The following is an 18,997-nucleotide window of genomic DNA, read 5'->3' as shown; positions in this document are numbered from 1 at the left end:
AGAGAGAGAGAGTGAGTTGGGGAGGAGCAGAGAGAGAGGGAGACACAGAATCTGAAGCAGGCTTCAGGCTCTGAGCTGTCAGCACAGAGCCCAACATGGGGCTCAAACTCATGAACCAGTAGATCATGACCTGAACCAAAGTCGGATGCTTAACTGACTGAGCCACCCAGATGCCCCTGGAGAGCATAAAGCTCTTGAATAAAAACTCTTTGCATCAAGCAGTAGGCCTAATCCAAGACAAGGGTGTTCCCCAGAGGACTCAGTGTCCCTCAGAAAAGGCTTCTTGCATGGAGCATCTGGGTGGCTCAGTTGGTTAAACTTCTGACTTCAGCTTGGATCATGATCTCACGGTTCATGGGTTTGAGCCCCTCATCGGGCTCTGTGCAGACAGCTCGGAGCCTGGAGCCTGCTTTGGATTCTGTGTCTCCCTCTGTCTCTGCCCCCCCCCCCCCCCCACTCACACTGTCTCGCTCTCTCTCTCAAAAATAAATAAACATTAAAAAAAAGAAGAAGAAGAAAGAAAAGGCTGCTTTCCCATGGGATTTCAGGTGCTCTCGCCCGACCTGTCAGTCAATCCGTCAGCCACTCACGAAGGCCCCAGCAACAGCCAAGAGGCCATATTTGCTGCTTCCTATCCTTTCTGAGCATCCTGCAAACACAAATCCTTGGACACCACCCCCACCCCCACCCCTCCCGCCCCAGATCACGTGGATGGAGAAGAGCTGCTTCAGCTCGGAAAATGTGCAGCCAGAACGTTTGTTCCTGGGCACAGACACAGGCATCTGAATGGTGGGCCACCAGGAATTTTTAAGGCACATAAGCCAGAGCTGATCCAAAAAGTGATCATGACGACGAAGATTATGATGATGGTAATGATAACCAATGTTCCTCTCTAGGCGAGTTGCCCAATTTAAAACCATTAGAGACTTTTAGAAGGAAATTAATAATTTCTCCATTGGGTTGCCTCAAGATTAATTCCAGTTCTTGTCTACTTGCAATACTCAGAGCAGCCCCAGAAAGCCCTATCGCCAGGCCTGCTAACTGCTTGAATGGAGACAAACATCATGGCTATTCCAGGACCTGCTCAGGCCTTTCCTGGCATTTCTGAGTTTTCTTGTTCCTTTCTGGGCATGCCAAATGTTGCTATTTCTCATGGCAACAAAGCAAACATTGACAGGACCTCTGCCATGAACACAGGCCGTCTCGTTAAACTTTCAGGCAAGGGTTTGGCAGCTTTCAAGAGGGGGGCCAGCAAACCAGAGCCAGGAAACAGCTCCGGCCAGGTCCGACTTGGCTTTGTGTTTGCTCTTCTAAAAGTATGTCCAGACCACGTGGTGTGGGCTCTGGGACCTTCCTCGCCAAACACCAACACAACCTAAGCAACCTGCTGTTGCCAGTGGAAAATCAATGTGGACTTTTCTGCACTTCCCCATTTGTGGGCAGAGGCAGGTTCTGGCAGTCTGACCCGAAGGCACGCAGGAAGGCTCTGAACCTTCACTGGCTCTGGCTTCCACAGAGGCAGCGATTATACACAAAATACCCACCAGCTGGTGGAAGAGGCAGAGCATAAACGCACAGAAAACAAGAGGACTACTTCTGCAAGGTCACTGCCGCGAACACCAGCAAAGGCAAGGTAGTTTTCAGGCTGTGCATCCATGGCAGCAAAGCACCCTTGTAACGACGGCTCTTGCCTAATATTCTGAGCCCAAAATGCCAGTTCAGACCCACTGCTCACCTGGAAAGGTAGCAGCACTTACCTCTGGCTCCTGAGTCATCCTTCCTGATTGCTGGGTCCCTCTGGACTGTGCCTGCCTCCCTTTCCTCTGCCAGAAGCACGGAAGGAATGTGCTATCATAGGTTAGAGATCACAGGCAGCCCGACACACCCACTGCCAGACACAAAGGCACTTGCCTTTGAAATTCACGTGAATAATCAAAATACCACCTGTTTTGGGGAAGCCCAAAAAATCCTTATGACTCAGTCTGCACTGTAAAGTTCATTTTCTCTCCTGGGCCACGGAGAAGAAAAGTAACATTGTCTTTTCTTTGTCTACTCCTTCTAACACGCAATAATGACTTTTATGCTCTATGACTATCTTGGCAAACGTAGCAGGATTTACCCTGTAGAAAAGATGGGAGATATAGATGCCAACCATTTCTGCTTTTAACCTTTAGCCAAGAAAATCAAAGTCACTGGCTCTCAAGCTTGGGGGCACACTGGAATCACCTGGGGAATGTTTTACACTAAACTGATGCAGATTCAATCAGTGTAGGGTATGACAGGAGCACTGGGATTCTTAGAAGTTCCCAGGGAGTCCATGTACAGAGAAATATGATAACCGCTGATGAACTTGGGAGGTACAGTTCAGGAATCAAGAAATGGGAAAAGCCCTGAGTTCAGAAGACTCAGGTTCTGGTCTGAGTATTACTGCTTAGTATTTGCTGTCCTTGGACAAGTAACAGAATGTCTCTAAACCATAATATTTTCATCTGGAAAACAGATTATATCCCTGCAGTTCATACCAAGGTGTTGTAGGGATCAAATAGGGTAAGAAGGTGTTGGGAAAAACACCAAGGACAATATAAAGGTAGAGGCTGGATGATCACTATTTCCTTTACAACATGAGGTTAATCTTTAACATTTATTGTACATTTACTATTGATAAGAATATTGGTATTCTTTACGTTATTTATTTATTTTTTAAAATTTTATTTTTATGTAATCTCTACACCCAGTGTGGGGCTGGAGCTCACAACCCCAAGATCAAAAGTTGCATGTTCTAATGACTGAGCCAGCCAGGCACCCCTGGTATTCTTTAAAAACTACAAAACCAGCAAATAAGGGACCGGTTAAAAGGAAATAGCGATGAATAGAATATAAAAAGATGGGAGTAATAAGTTAGTATGACAGGTACCACATAAATGTGAATTGAGTGGATTCCTGAAAGATACACTCTCAGATGGGATTAAAAACTAAACGCTGTTTATAAAATACACCTAAGACAATCAAAAAACCGAAGATAAATGTCTGGGAAAACTTATAAAAGGTTGATTCAAAAAAAAAAAAAAAATAACGTCCTGGGGCCATGTGAAGAGCGGACAATCCCAATTTTAATGATAGGAGCATGAACAGGGTTAAAGCAGTTATTTGACATAATGAAATAAGTCAAAATGGGTCCTAAAGCCATAAACCAGGCATATGAAGCAAAAACTTATAGAACCATGTGACAAGGTAGAAAAAAAAATCAGAAGCAGGAAATACGTATGTACACATAATACATAAACATGTATTTTATAAATGTTTATGTGTACGTCCATGTGTATATTTCAGATTCTGATAAAGAAAGCCAGCACAAATTGATAGCACACGAAAGACTGAATAATGCAAATGACAAGCTAAAATTAGGAGGAAAAAAGACTGAAGTATTTAACTTAGTAAATCTAAAAAAGAACTCCAATAATAATAGCTATTTTCTATTAGGTACTTATGTGCCAGGCATTGTTTTTAGAATGTTACAAATATTACCACATTTAACTGTCAAGCATCCCTCTGAGACAAATACTTTATCTCTCTTTATCTTTCTTATCTTTCAGATAAGGAAACAAAACAGAGAAGTAAAGTTACCATATGAAGGTCCTAGAGCAGTGAAGTCTGGAGCCTGGATTAGCCCAGGAAATCTCATACCGCAATATCCAAAATACTCAAAGACAAACACTCAGTATTCAAAGAGGGAGATGTGATGATTTTAGTATAGATAAAGATAAAATTAATGAATAAGAAACAAACAAACCATTAAATACATACATACATACATACATACATACATACATACATACGTAAATCTAGCAAGTCCTTTGACAAAACCACTAGAACATATAAATCCCTGGCTGGTCTGATTAAGTTTAAAAGAGAAAAAGTAAAACTGTCCAACATCATAAATGAAAAGGGAAATTTATCATCATCATTTGTTACATCAACAAATTAAAGTAGAAAGGTTTCATGAATGTATCAATAGCTGCCAAAAATTCCAAAAAGGAATTTGACAAAATCCCACAATCTTCCCTTATAATAAAAACTCTTAAGCAGAAAAAAAGATATGGAAACTACCCAAATATAGTAACAGTCTATATACCAAAAATCTACAGCAAATGCCTATAGATTGCTGAGGACAAGACCTTTAAAATCAGGAACAAGAGAGATGCATCTCTATCATGATGACTCAACTTTTGACATTTCTAGTGATACCACAGGACATGAAATAAAATAAATTATATAAATATTAGAGAGGGAGAGACAAACCTATTTGGAATTTGCAGATAACTTAATCACATGCCTAAAAGTTTCAAGAACTCTTCTAAAAACTATTAGAATTAATAAGAGAAGTTGGCAAAGGGACTGGATTAAACATAAATAAACAAAGGAGCTTTCCTCCGTATCAGTAACATCAGGGTGAAAACAGACATGGAAAAGAATTGCATTTTATTCAAATAGTGGGAAAAGCAATAAACAAGACAGGTCCAGGTTCTTTATGAATAAAACTATAAAATCTTTTTAAAGTATGAAAAATAAAAATATAAAATAAAATTCAAAATCTCATTAAAGAACATAAAAGCTACACAGAGTCATTGCTGGAAATGCACAAAATGGAAGAACAAATGTGTAATAACAGTCAATATATTTTCAAAGAAAAAAACCCAAATAACAAGTAGAAAATATGCATTAATAGGCTGTAAGACTAAAAAAAAAAAATGTCTACTATCAAAAAAGTATGGCATTTACTTAGAAATAGATTAACAGGCCAGTGGACCACTACAGAGAATCCCAAAATCGATACAGATAGATCCTGGGGAAAATAGCCATGGTGACATCTCAATTCAGAAGGAAAAGGAAGTTCTATTTAAAAGATTGTGCTGGAATAACTGAACATCCATCTAGCAAAGGTGAAAGCTAGATTCCCTCCCTCATACCACACATACAAATACATATCACAAAAATTAAAGCTTAAAATATAAAAAATAAAAGAATAAAAATATTACAAGATACCCCAGGAAGAGAATATTTATATAAAATTGAGGTGGGAATGACTCTCTTATATAACCCAGATGCCATAAGAAAAAGACATACCTGATTACATATTCTTGTATCTTTGTTATCACAAAAGATAACAGACAAAAAAGAAAAATAAGGAATTGGAGAAAATATTGGCAATATGTATGATTAAAAAACGTTTAAAATTGATATACCAAAGGTGCTCCAAGATGAGAAGAGATGACCAACCCTTTAGGAAAATAATCAACAAATAGTAACAAGCAACTAATGTGAATGAGGGGAAATGCAAATAGTTCATAAAGATATGACAAGATGTTTGGTATTGTTAATAATAATAGCGTGGCCATTAAAACAAGGAGCTCTCAGGGGCTCCTGGGTGGCTCAGTCAGTAAAGCATCTGACTTCGGCTCAGGTCATGGTCTCATGGTCCGTGATTTCGAGCCCCACGACAGGCTCTGTGCTGACAGCTCAGAGCCTGGAGCCTGCTTCACAGTCTGTGTCCCTTCTCTCTCTGCCCCTCCCTGCTCATGCTTTGTCTCTCTCTCTCAAAAGTAAATAAACATTAAAAAAATTAACACAAACAAACAAACAAACAAACAAAAAAACAAGGAGCTCACATTTTCATCCAACAGACTGATGAAAATTAAAAGGCTTCTGGATATCTAGAGCCAAGGGAACAGAGATTGCCCATATAATGTTGGTGAAAGTGTGAATCCCCATAGGTTTTTGAGAAAGTGATTCCCAAACAATCCACTTTTAGGATTTAGATCTACAGAAGCAAATATCCTAGAAAACCAGGCTGTATTACAAGGGGCAAAACCGAGAAATAACCCAAATGTCCACCAACAGGAAAAGGGCGGAGGCAACTAAGCTACATTCACTCGATATATTTATTTATTTGTTTGATTATTTATTTATGTATGCTTATTTATGTATTTATTTTGAGAGAGAGAGAGAGAGACAGAGCGAGTGGGGGAGGGGCAGAGAGAGAGAGAGAGAGAGAGAGAATCCCAAGCAGGCTCTGCACTGTCAGCACAGAGCCTGATGTGGTACTTGATCTCACAAATTGTGAGATCATGACCTGTGCCAATATCAAGAGTCAGATGCTTAACTGACCTTAACTGACCTTAACTGACCTTAACTGCCACCTAGGCATCTCAGGCATGTATTTAAAAGAATGGCTTTTAGCCACATTGACTGATCTAGAGTGCTAGATTTAAAAAACCAAATTGGGGGCACCTGGGTGGCTCAGTCAGTTAAGCATCCAACCCTTGATTTCAGCTCAGGTCATGGTCTTATGGTTCGTGGGATCAAGCCCCCCATTGGGCTCCGCACTGTCAGTGTGGAGCCCGCTTGGGATTCTCTCTGCCCCTCCCCTGCTTGTTCTCTCTCTCTCTCAAAATAAATAAATAAACATTAAAAAAAAGAAAAAGCCAAATTGATGATAATGGAAGTAACGCAACATGATTTTTTGTTATTACAATGGAAAACTAACTAAAACCACATTCTGCATGTTTTTCCAGTTTAATTCAGATATAATTGACATATAATATTGGGTAAGTTGAAGGTGTACAACTTGATTTAATACACTTATATGTTGCAAAATGATTACCACCATAGTGTTAGCTGACCCCTGTATCATGTCACCTAATCATCATTTCTTTTCTGGGGTGGAACATTTAAGATTTACTCTTTCAGCAACTTTCAAGTATATAATACAGTATTATTAACTATAATCACAAAGCTGTATATTAGATCTGCAGAACTTCTTTGTCTTATAAGTGAAGTTTATACAGTATGACCAACATCCCCGCATTTTCTGCACCCTCCAGCTCCCGGCAAAGCATCTACTCTGAGTTTCTATGAGTTTGGCTTTTTCTGATTCCTCACATAAATAAGATCATAAAGTATTTGCCTTTCTGTGTCTGACTCATTTCATTTAGCACAATGTACTCAAAGTCTATCCATCTAGTTGAAAATGGCAGGATGTCCCTCTTTCTTGTGACTGAAAAGTATCCGATCATATATATGTACCACTTCTTTATCCATTCATCCATAGGCAGGGACAACTCACCATTTTTCCCGGACAGTTGCTGGACAAGGTGCTAGCCTCAATGAAGTACTTCCTGAGGAGATGTTTGCTGGGGTCAGGACTGTCCAATAAGATGTAGGAACAGAAGAAGGCCCCATGCCGAAGCAGGAATATGGCGATGTCTTCATTTCCTAAAGGACAGAAAGTGGGAAGCTAAGGTCATTCAGATGTAGAGTGTGGCACAGCTGTCCAAAATGGCGGACGCTAATATGTGAAATGGGAATGCAAAGGGTAGTTGTGCTGGTAGAGTTCCTCTACTACCTCCCTTGAGGCGTCAAATTCCTGTTAGTGAGAGACTTTTTGTGGGACCCTGACCTGTGGTGTGCCTCCTACTACAGTCCCATTTGCCACAGTTGGTTCCTGTCACTGAAATCCCCTTGCAGGGGTGAGTGGGGCAAATGAGGGAAGGTGCAGACATCTTGAAAAAGAGGCAAATAATGGAATTTTCAAATGTCTCCATATAGGCTCTTTAAGAGCTATAAGTGAGGGTGAAGCCACCATCCCACATCTGGAAACTTTGAGGCTTCCCATGGGCAGGATTGGCTGGGGGACCCACCTGACTTGATGGCCGCATAGAGAGGCAAGCGCACAATGACAGGAAACTCGTTCTTCCTGACTGCGTAGCTTTCCGGGTCGGCCCCATGTGTCAGGACCAGGAGCTTCACCACTCCCAGATGCCCTCGTTGGCAAGCCAAGGCCAGCATCCAGTTCAGCAGCCTCTGGGGGCTGCAGGGACCTGGGAGGAGATGACAGGACAAAGGGAAAGCGTCACTGAAGGGTTCTGGTTTTTCCCACTCCCGTGTCCCCTTGGACCATTGATAGAGCTGGCCTGTCTCTAGCTGAAAGTGCCTTCTGTCAGGTTGATGCTGCTTTCTGGAACAGTCCCTCTGAATTGCATGGGACACTTTCCCACATCATTATAAACCCACTTGCTCATCACATAATGCCAAAGGAGAAAAAGCAGCATTTGAAACAGCATATATAATGTAATTATAACTGAATAAAAAAAAATGTATGTGTGAAGTAAGACTAAAAGGTACTATCCCAGTGTTGCAGCTTTGACTCTGGGTAGTGGGATTATGACCATTATTCCCCTCATCCTTTCCCCATCCCCATCCCCATCAACAGCATTACATACAGGGACACGGGCTTTGGAGACAGGCAGCTTAGGGTTAAAACATTTCAGCGGTGTAATGTTAAAACAAATTTCTTCGCCTCTCCCTGATTCAGTTTACGCATTGCTAAAATGTGAATAATAACACTCACCCTCCCAAGTTTAACGTGAGGGTTGCATGACATAATGTATGTCAAGTGCCTGGCTCAAAACATTCTAACTCATTATATGTCATCATGTTTTTAGAGTACTAACACTTTACTGCATTTCGAAAATATCTGTAAGACACATACACTACTTTCATAAATGGAAAGAAAAAAGCTATGATGAAAGAAATAGATCTAACTATCCAGCCTAGAAGTTTGAGAATTACTCCCTGCAAGAACCACCTACTTAATTCCAGAATGAAGTAACATTTAGCCCACTGAATGAACAGAGACAGTGTGGGCTAAAGTGTTACAGTATCTTCAAGTTCAAAGGAATGCGATGCCTTTTAGATGTAGCTGCCATGGAAAAATGATCTCATCTTCCACATTGACACTTGCCAAGTGCACTATAACATTGTCTCATTTCCAGAGGCTGAAAGTCCTTAGGAACCAAAGTGGTCCCAAGCATGGAGATGGGGACCCTCCCCTCCATGGTAAGAAATTGACCAGGACACAGGGGTGAGGAGGGGGTGGAAGAAATGAAGATTCAGCACAAAGGGCATCTGGTGCAGTGCCTGGGCTACAGCAGATGGTAAATAAATGCCCCATCTTCTCCCTCTGGTAACTAGAATTAACAACTCAAAGGAGGTGGTACTTGAACACATATTAACAAGTGATCCCTAACTCATTTACCGCCAGGATATCTAGAGATGAGAAATCCAGTCATCATGCTGCTAACTGCTGAGGATGGATGTACACCAGTCTTAGGAAGCTGTATCAGGCTATATTTCAAAGCTATGATTTTCGAATGAGGAACTCAAAGCTCAGAGAGGTCTGGGAACTTGCCAAATGTCCCACAGTAAATGGCAAAGTCAAGGATTAAGCCATGCAAAACTAAAAGGTTTAAACACGTGAAACCAAAGGGTTCTTTCTGAACCATATGAAACCCCTACATGTATTTTCTGAAGTCCCAATCCAGTGATACTCAGAGAGAGCCCCATTTTGGTCTCCATCTGGCCTCTTCCTCCCTTGCGCTATCTCTGCTCAGCTACAGAGACCAGAAATTACATAATGATGTACCCACCCCCTGCGAGCCTCGAATCTCCTCTTCTCAAACCCTCCCTTGTTCTCTAGTTGTGTCTTGTGTGTCTTCTGGTCTTACATTACTCCTAACAATGGCTGCCCTCCCCTCCAGTTTGGGAATTCACAGGGACACACACACACTGTTCCGCCCATCTCTGCACTTCCTGCAGGTTCCAGAACAATGCTCTAGACTCCTTCAGTCCTCAGCAACTCTGTCCCTAGTTGAGTTGAAGATAGGATGCCCCAAGAGCAGCTGAAAACAATGTTCAGGTCCAGCCATGCTCAGGCCCCTTCTCTGCAAAAGTAGGCAACCTCAGCCCTTCCTTCTCTTGTCTGCCAACTAAACTCCTACTCACCCTGCAAAACCCAGCTCAGATGTCATCTCCTTATGAAGACCCTGTCCTGCACCCAGACAAGACATTCCCTTTGTGTCTGTGTATTTACACAGACCACTGTGTAAATACTTCAACCTCAGCACAGTTACACTGCACGGAGTTACTCCGTTCTGTTTTGATTTCCTCGGCTTGACCAGGAGCTCTGAAAGAGCGGGGACCACCTTTTGAAAGTCTCCATGTCTCTCAAGTTCCTCAGTTGTGACAAATGTATGACACTGATACAAAGTAAAAATAGCAGGGGAACTTTTTGCAGGGGGGTATATGGGAATTCCCTGTCCTTTCAAATCAGTATTTCTGAAAATCTAAAACTGCTTTAAAGAATATAACCTTTTAATTTTTTTAAAAAAGGGACATAGATCCACATTCCTTATCAAATATGGCATGAGAACATTTACCTCCTGAGCTAAAGGGAGTGAGATGTGGGATGTGGTGTTGCCATTGGCAGGCAGTTTTGACTTTGGTTGTCAGTTTGATGCCCCAGATTTCTGGAGCTCCTGCTTAGTTAAAAGTGTGAAGAAACCAGCATTTGGAGGGAAAGCCCTCCCCCGCCGCCCCCCCCCCCCCCCCGCCGCCGCATGCCGATCTGATTCCTAAGAAGAGGGTGTCCTGAGAGGTAGCCAAGAAACTCACACCCTGGCATTTACCTGGCAAAGATTCAAGCAATTCCTGCACGACGTCAGTGTGCCCAAAATGCGCTGCCACCACAGCTGGGTTGTCATCAGTGGGCTCCGTGGGCAGCTCCACCCGTCTCTCGGTGAGAAGGTATCGGACGGTCTCCAGATCCCCATAGGCCGCTGAGATGCTCAGAAGCCGGCCCTGGTCAAAACAGAGCAGGAACAATAGGACTTTGGGGAGCTGGGTGCTGTTAGGAAGTACCGAGAGAATCAACTCGAAATACCTCACCAAGTCTGTGGGCAAGACTGGGCTGTGCTGTCTGGGATGGCACTATGGGTTGCATGTGGGTGTTGGGGACTTGCAAAGAGGGCTCACGCAAAGTGAGAGGAGCCGGGAGCATAAAATCACACGCAATTTTCAAAGACTCAGTCCAAAACTGTCGACGACCTCGTCAATAATTTTTATATTGATCACGTGTTGAAATGATCTTTAATACATTCGGATTAAATAAAACATACGGTTGATATTTCATCTGTTTCTGTTTCTTTTTGAATGTGACTGCTAGACAACTTGATATAAATGTGGCTCCCATTCTGTTTCTTTGGGACAGCATAAGCTGCCATAAGCTTCACGAGGATGGGGATCATGTGAGTATCCCCATCTGAGGCAGAATACTAACACATGGACAAGGACGTGGAGGTTCAGAGGGGTTTTGTAGCTTGCCTGTGATCACACAGCTAGGAAATGGCTTTCAAAGACTATAAAAATGGCCTTGGCTTTTCGTGGGCTCACTGGGGCTCCAAAAGAACGCTGGATTGGCATGTGCAGGGTGTGACTGCATTACTGAAACGTGAAGTCCTCCTGGAACCTGACTATTCCCCATGGACTTGGGCATCAGCGGTGTTCAAGGAGGTGCACGCAGAACCCACATTGGAACCGAGGCAGTCTGTGCCATCATTGACATTTACTGAGGACGTACTGTGTGTAAGAAGCTGGGATGAGCACTGAGGGTGCCAGAACCAATCCGTGGCATGAAAGGGCACATTTTGCTTGCTGAACAGGTTAGGAAACCTGTGCTTTCGGAGTCACTGTAGGGTGAGATGGACAGGGATGGGTCAACAGAATCCCAGGGATGGGGACAGATATATTAAGCTCTTATCATGCACTGAACATCCTATTTACATGGTCACACTTCATCCTGATAACAGTCTTGTGAGGACTGTATTTGTTGTTGATCTTAAAAAAAGAAAAGAGCCTGGGGTGGCTGGGTGGCTCAGTCAATTAAGTGTCTGACTCTGGATTTCGGCTCAGGTATTGATCTTGCGGTTTGTGGGATCGAGCCCCGCATCAGGCTCTGTTCTCACAGCTTGGGATGCTCTCTCTTCCTGCTCCTCCTCCCCCCTCACCTCTCAAAAATAAATAAATAGACTTAAAATTAAAAAGTAAAGAGCCATTTATTTTACCTGAAAAATGGGTTTATTTGGGAATAGCAGAGGAATTGCAATTCAGGACAAGCCAACTACAGTGAACCATAGCCAAGTCTGGAGAACAGAAGAGAGGGGCTTACTTTTACAAGGGAAAAAGGAAGAAGCTGGGAGGGTGTTTCACTGAGTTCCCATTGGCTGGGCTGTTGCTGGGCAAGGAGAAATTCTTCCTTCCTCCAGCTGCGGTGTGGTAAGCCTCCTTGGAGAATGCAGGGTTTGCTTCTGAAGGTGAGTGATAGTGCGTGAGAACTCCCTTTCAGGGCTTCCAGACTCCAGTTTAAGTGAGGTTTCTTTTATTTATTTTCACACTGTATTTCCATCTTGTGGGTGAGGAAATGAAGGCTTGCCCACAGCGAGGGAATTTACAGTCTGCAGAACTATCCAGGATTTGAACTGGGGTCTGTCTAGCCCCAAACCTATGTTCTCCCCATTCTACCCAAGACTTCCCAGGAACTGTGGGACCTGGAGGGAGGCCTGGGCTCTGAAGGAGAGTGACTGAGCTGGTGACATGACATACTCATTCAATATGACCGAAAAAGCAAAACCCACTGGCCTGCCAATCTGCCCGGGGTGGGGCCCGGGAGGCCTGCCATTCCAGGAAAGCACTTGCATTAGGGAGAAAAACCACAGGGATTGATTAAATGATTCACTGCACACAACCAACAGCTGTCTAGACGCTAGTGGGTTGGAGGCTTAAAAGCCCCATCCTCATGAAGTGGTAATTTCCTAGGAGTAAGCCTGAAGCCAAGAGGAACCAGAAGGCAGGAAAGGTCAGGGCTGGCACTCTGGCTAGAGACAGCCCAGAGGCTCTATAGCATGTATTTATTTTAATTCAAATAGCACAGAAAAGTATAAAATGAAAAAGGAGGCCTCCCTCCATACCTCTACTTCCCAATGTCCTTTTGCAAAGGAAAGTGCTTTTACACAGCCTTCTAGAACATGTTCATCCATATCAACACATGGGTAATCCCACATGAAACCAAACTCTTTTTTTACTTTAGTCATTGTAACTTAAAAAAAAAAATTTAATGTTTATTTATTTTTGAGACAAAAAGAGAGAGCACGAGCAGGGAAGGGGCAGACAGAGGGAGGCATACAATCCAAAGCAGGCTCCAGGCTCTGAGCTGTCAGCACAGAGCCTGACACGGGGCTTGAACTTATGAACCTTGAGATCATGACCTGAGCTGAAGTCGAATGCTTAACCGACTGAGCCACCCAGGCACCTGCAGTCATTATAACTTTTATTGGCATATAACACACCTACAGACAAGGACATGAATTGTGTGTTCAGTTTCATGAACTGTTACAAATGAGCACATTCATGTAATGGACATCCAGACCACGGAACCTAAGATTATCTGTGCTCCAACGTCCCCCTTCTAGTCACTGTCCTACCTGGAATAACCACTATCCTGACTTTTAACACCACAGATTCATTCTTGGCCAGTTTTTAAATGTTATAAAAGTGGAATTAGACTTCACTTATTTTTTTTTTTTCTGTTTGCTTTGAAGTAGACACTCATTGGAAGTTGCAAAGACAGTCTTGAGGAGCATCCATGTTTCCTTAACTCAGTTTCCCCCGATGGTGACACCTTACACAACTGTACTTCAAGATCAAACCCAGTAATTTGATGTTAGTACAATGTGGGTATATCATTCTGCACTTGTGCAAACACCACTGTGATCAACATACAGAACAACTCCGGGGTGCCTGAGTAGCTCAGCCGGTTAAGCATCGGACTTAGGCTTGGGTCATGATCTCGAGGTTTGTGGGTTCGAGCCCTGCATCGAGATCTGTGCTGACAGCTTGGAGCCCGGAGCCTGCTTCAGATTCTGTGTCTCCCTCTCTCTTTGCCCCTCCCCCCCACTCTCTCTCAAAAATAAACACTAAAAAACTTAAAAAAAAAAAAAGATACAGAACTACTCCATTGTGAGACCAGTCTCTCCAGCCTCCCCTCCCCCGCTTTACTGTCACACTCACCTTACTGCCCTCCACCATCACTAACCCCAGCAGCCACAAATGTCTCTTCCATCTCTATAATTTTGCCATTTTGAGAATGTTTATATACGAATGGAATCATACAGAATGTGACCTTTTGAGATTGTTTTTTTTTTTTAATATCCTGCTCAGCATAATGCCCTTGAGATCCACCTGAATGGCTGCATATTTCAAAGAGTTTCTTTGTGTTACTTAGTATCATATTTATATTTTAATATATTTATACTATATATTACATTTTATATATGTGTAGTATACTTTTATATTATATTCCATTGTATGTATAACCACTCATCTGCTAAGAGTTTTATGTAGTATCTAGTTCCTATTACAAGTAGAACTGCTAAGAACAAATTATGCACAGATTTCTGCGCGCACATAAGTTTTCATTTCCCTAGGTTAAACGCTCAGGAGTGCACTTGCTGGGTCATAATGTAAGTGTGTTTTTGTTTTTTTTGGTTTTTTTTTTTTAATTTTTTTTTTCAACGTTTATTTATTTTTGGGACAGAGAGAGACAGAGCATGAACGGGGGAGGGGCAGAGAGAGAGGGAGACACAGAATGGGAAACAGGCTCCAGGCTCTGAGCCATCAGCCCAGAGCCCGACGCGGGGCTCAAACTCACGGACTGCGAGATCGTGACCTGGCTGAAGTCGGACGGACGCTTAACCGACTGCGCCACCCAGGCGCCCCTGTGTTTTTGTTTTTAAAGAAACTGCCAAACTATTTTCCGGAATGGAAATATTCTCACCATAATGAATGAGAGATAGTTTCTCTACATCCTCATCAGAATTTGGCTTTCTATTTTTTTTTAATTTTAGACATTCTAATCAATATGTAGTTATATTCCATTGTGTCTTAATTTGCATTTCCCTAATGGCTAATGATGTTGAACATCTTCTCATGGATTTATTGGCCATTTGTGTATACTCTTCAACAAAATGTTTCTTCATCTATTTCCTACATTACTTAACTGGATTGTTTGCCTTTTATGTTGAATGTTGGGAGATTTTTTATGTATGAATCAGAGATGAGTCCTTTGTCAGATATGTGATTTGCAAGTATTGTCTCCAAGCCTGTAGCTTATCTTTTCTCTCTCTTAACAGGGTCTTTCTCAAAGCAAAAGTTGTTAATTTGTCAATTTTTTCTTTTATGGATAATTTCTTTTTTGGATTTTCTATGTAGACTGTCATGTCATCTGCAAAAAGAGATCGTTTTATTTTTCTTTCAGATGTGTATGCCTTTTATTTCATTTTCTTGTCTTACTGCATTGGCCAGAACTCCCAGTAATATATTGAATATAATTTTATATAATTATTCTCAAATAAAACTTCCAGTATTACATTGAGAATAGATAGCCTTGTCTTATTCCCAATTTAGGGGTAAATCAGTCTTTCACCATCAGGTATGAAGTTTGTTGTAGGTTTCTGTAGATATTCATCAGGCTGAGGAAGCTCCCCTCGATTCTTAATTTTCTAAGAGTTTCTATCATGAGGGTATTAAATTTAGTCAAATGTTTTTTCTGCATCAAGTGATATGATAATGTGATTTTTTTCTTCTTCACTTTAAGCCTTAATCCATTCAAACTGATATAACAAAATACCACAGACTGAGTGGCAGAAAAATAACAAAAAATTATTTCTTACAGTTTTGGAGGCTGGATGTTTGAGATTATGGTGCCAATGTGGTCAGACGAGGGCCTTCCTCCTAGTGGCTGATCTCTTCTGTCTTACATGGCAGAATAGGGCTAGGGAGGTCTGTGGGATCTATTTAATAAAAGCACTAACCCCATTCATAAGAGCTCCAGCGTTATGACCTAATCACCTTCCAGAAGCCTCAACTCCAAACACCATCACTTTATTCAACATAGGCATTTTGGGGGGACACATTCAGTCTATAGCAGTCTATTAATATGGAGGATTATATTGGCTGATTATTGAGCACTGTACTCAACCAGTCTTGTATCTCTAGAATAAATCCCACTTGATCATGGTGTTTAACTCTTTTCATATATTGTTGAAATCTATTTGTAATATGTTAAGAATTTTTGCATCTATATTCATGATGGCTCGGTCTGTACTTTTCTGTTTTGTACTGTCTTTGTCTGGTTTGGGTATCAGGTATATTGGACTCACAGAAGTGTTGAAAAGTATTCGTAGAGTTGGTGTTAATTCTTTTTTAAACATTTGGTAGAATTCTCCCATGAAGGTATCTGGGTCTATAGATTTCTTTTTTTTTTTTTTTTTAATTTTTTAAAATGTTTGTTTCTGAGAGACAGAGAGAGAGCATGAGCAGGGGAGGAGCAGAGAGAGACACACACACAGAATCTGAAGCAGACTCCAGGCTCTGAGCTGTCATGTCAGCACAGAGCTCAATGTGGGGCTTGAACCCGTGAACCATGAGATCATGACCTGAGCCGAAGTCTGTTGCTTACCTGACTGAGCCACCCAGGCCCCCTTATAGATTTCTTTTTAGGAGGTTTTAACTTGTGAATTGAATTTCCTTAATAGTTAAAGGGCTATTAAAATCATGTACGTATTTTATAGTGGTGAGTTATAGTTTGTACTTTTCCAGGATTGGTCCATTTCATCTAAGTTGTCAAATTTATGTGTATAAAGTTGTTCCTTTACAATCCTTTTGATATTTGTAGGGTATGTAGTGCCATTCCTTGTTTCCTTACTGATATTAGATATTTTTCTCTTGTCTTATGTTAGTTTTCCTAGAGGTTTGTCAATTTTGTTGATCTTTTCAAAAAATTACCTTTTTTTCACTGACTTTTTCTATTGTTTTTCTGTTTAAATTTCATCATTTTTCTACTCTTAATTTTAGTATTTCCTTTCTCCCACTTGATTTGGATTTATTTTGCTCTTCTTATAGCTCCTTTAGGTGGAAGTTTTGGATCATTAATTTGAGACTTCTCCTCTTTGTTAATGTAAGTAGTTAGTGCTATAAATTTCCCTCTCTGCACTGCCTTACCTGCATCCCACAAATTTTGACATGTTGTATTTTCATTTTTGTTCAGTTAAAAGTATTTTTTAAATTGCCCTTGAGACCTTGTCTTTGATCCATGGGTAATTTAAAAGTTTGTGGTTAGTTTCCAGGTGCTTGGAGATTTTCCTATTATCTTTTTGCTATTAATTTCCAGTTTGATTCCACTGAAGTTAGAGAACATATTCTGTCTGATTTTAATTCTTTTAAATGTGATGAGGTTTATCTTATGGCCTAGGATGTGCAGTCTATCTAGAGATATGCTCTGTGGACACTTGAAAAGAATGTGCATTCTGCTCTTGTTGTGTGGAATGTTTTATAAATGTCAGTTTGATTCTGTGGGTTGATGGTGTGAAGTTCTGTATCCTTACTGATTTTCTGCCTAGTTGTTCTATCATTTGTTGAGAGAGGGTGTCAAACTATAAGTCTCCAATTATTATTGTGGATTTAGCTCGTTCTCCTTTCAGTTATGCCAGTTTTTGTTTCACATATTTTACAGCTCTGCTGTTTGGTGCATGCACATTTAGGATTGCTATGTCTTCTTGATGGACTGACTCCTTCAACGTTATGAAATATTCCTCCCTGTCCATGGCAACTTCCTTTAGTCTGAAGTCTATTTTATCTGATACTTAGCCACTTCTTTCTTTTGATTAATATTTGCATGGTATATCTTTTTCTATCCATTTACTTTCAACCCACATATATCCTCTTTGAAGTGAGTTTCCCATAGGCAGAATATAGCTGCTCATGGTTATTTATTTATTTATTTTTAATTATTATTATTATTTTTTAACATTTATTTATTTTTGAGACAGAGACAGAGCATGAACAGGGGAGGGTCAGAGAAAGGGAGACACAGAATCCGAAACAGGCTCCAGGCTCTGAGCTGTCAGCACAGAGCCCGACACGGGGCTTGAACTCACTGACCGCGAGATGATGACCTGAGCCGAAGTTGGCCACTTAACCGACTGAGCCACCCAGGCGCCCCTTTTATTTATTTATTTTGATCTACTCTGCAGTCTCTTCAAGTTTATGTTTTTGGAAAATTTATGTTAATATAGTTACTTACATATTAAAGCTAAGGTCTGCCATGCATTTTTTTGTTTTGTTTTGCTTACTCTTTCATTTTTCTGATTATTTTCCTGCCTTCCTGTGAGCTTCTTAAACATTTTTCAAATCCCATTTTGATTGGTCAATAGTGTTTTTGAGTATACCTCTTTGTATGGTTTTGTTTTGTTTCTTTTCAGGGGAAATTGCGAATGCAGTCCCCCACTACCACAAATTATGTAGTCCAGTTTTCCACATTTAGGGAAATCGCAGGGGTCAGCACATCTGGAGTGCAATGGATGAGCCTCACCCTGGGAAAACAATCTTCGTGATCATGGTGTCTCCCTTGCCAGGTAAGTGTACCTCTTTGTATAGTTTTTAAAGTGGTTGCTCTGGGTGTTACACACAGCTTAACCAAGTCTACCGGTTTCAACATTTCACCAGTTATAGTGAAGTGTAAACACCTTTCTTGCTTTAAAGCACACACGAATTTATAATCATATGGAAAATGCTTGATATAATATTAGGTGAGAAAAAGCAGCATGCAAAACTATATACACAAAATGACTTTATCTCTGTTAGAAACAACAATGTACGCAGATCAGCAAATGGAGAGAAAATATAATGAAATTGTTAAGTGGGACTGTTTGGCTGCATTAGGAATATGGTTACTTTCTTATTCTTTTCCTCTCTACTTTTACATTTTTCTAAATTTTCTTGTTAGCTTCTTGTTAGCGCTATTTTCATAATGGAAAAGAAATGTAGAGGAATACAGTACATTAAACCTTCAGACTGGCCTTTTGTTGTTCACATTTCAGTTACTGGGAAGGTGAAAGGGTGTGCATAGATAGTGGCAGGCTGAGAACTGGCTTGACAAGACTGGCAGCCATTAAGTTTACATGTGAAATGAGGTAAAAAAAAAAATCCCCACTATGATTAGAGGATAACAAGGAAATAATCTGAATGATAACCTTCATCCAAGCCAGAT

The 18,997-nt window shown here is 41.1% G+C and overlaps 1 protein-coding gene and 1 non-coding gene across 6 annotated transcripts in view; both read right to left on the bottom strand.

Moving 5' to 3' along the window:
* LRRK1 (leucine rich repeat kinase 1) overlaps positions 1–18,997 on the bottom strand; it is a 133,216-nt gene that overhangs the window by 67,135 nt on the left and 47,084 nt on the right. For all 5 annotated transcript variants that reach the window (XM_045448806.1, XM_045448807.1, XM_045448810.1 and 2 more), the window contains 3 exons: positions 10,524–10,695; positions 7,698–7,877; positions 7,124–7,272 (listed from right to left, as the gene is read on the bottom strand). In XM_045448806.1, the coding sequence (XP_045304762.1) occupies positions 7,124–7,272; positions 7,698–7,877; positions 10,524–10,695 (501 nt within the window). The remainder of the gene's footprint in view (positions 1–7,123; positions 7,273–7,697; positions 7,878–10,523; positions 10,696–18,997) is intronic.
* Positions 18,207–18,370, bottom strand: LOC123584678. The gene has a single exon (XR_006705627.1). It is a non-coding gene; the product is annotated as a U1 spliceosomal RNA (small nuclear RNA).

Source organism: Leopardus geoffroyi, chromosome B3, assembly GCF_018350155.1.
Source record: "Leopardus geoffroyi isolate Oge1 chromosome B3, O.geoffroyi_Oge1_pat1.0, whole genome shotgun sequence".
Taxonomy (NCBI): Eukaryota; Metazoa; Chordata; class Mammalia; order Carnivora; family Felidae; genus Leopardus; species Leopardus geoffroyi.
The sequence above is the reverse complement of the archived record's forward strand: the minus strand, read 5'-3'. Positions and strand labels throughout refer to the sequence as shown.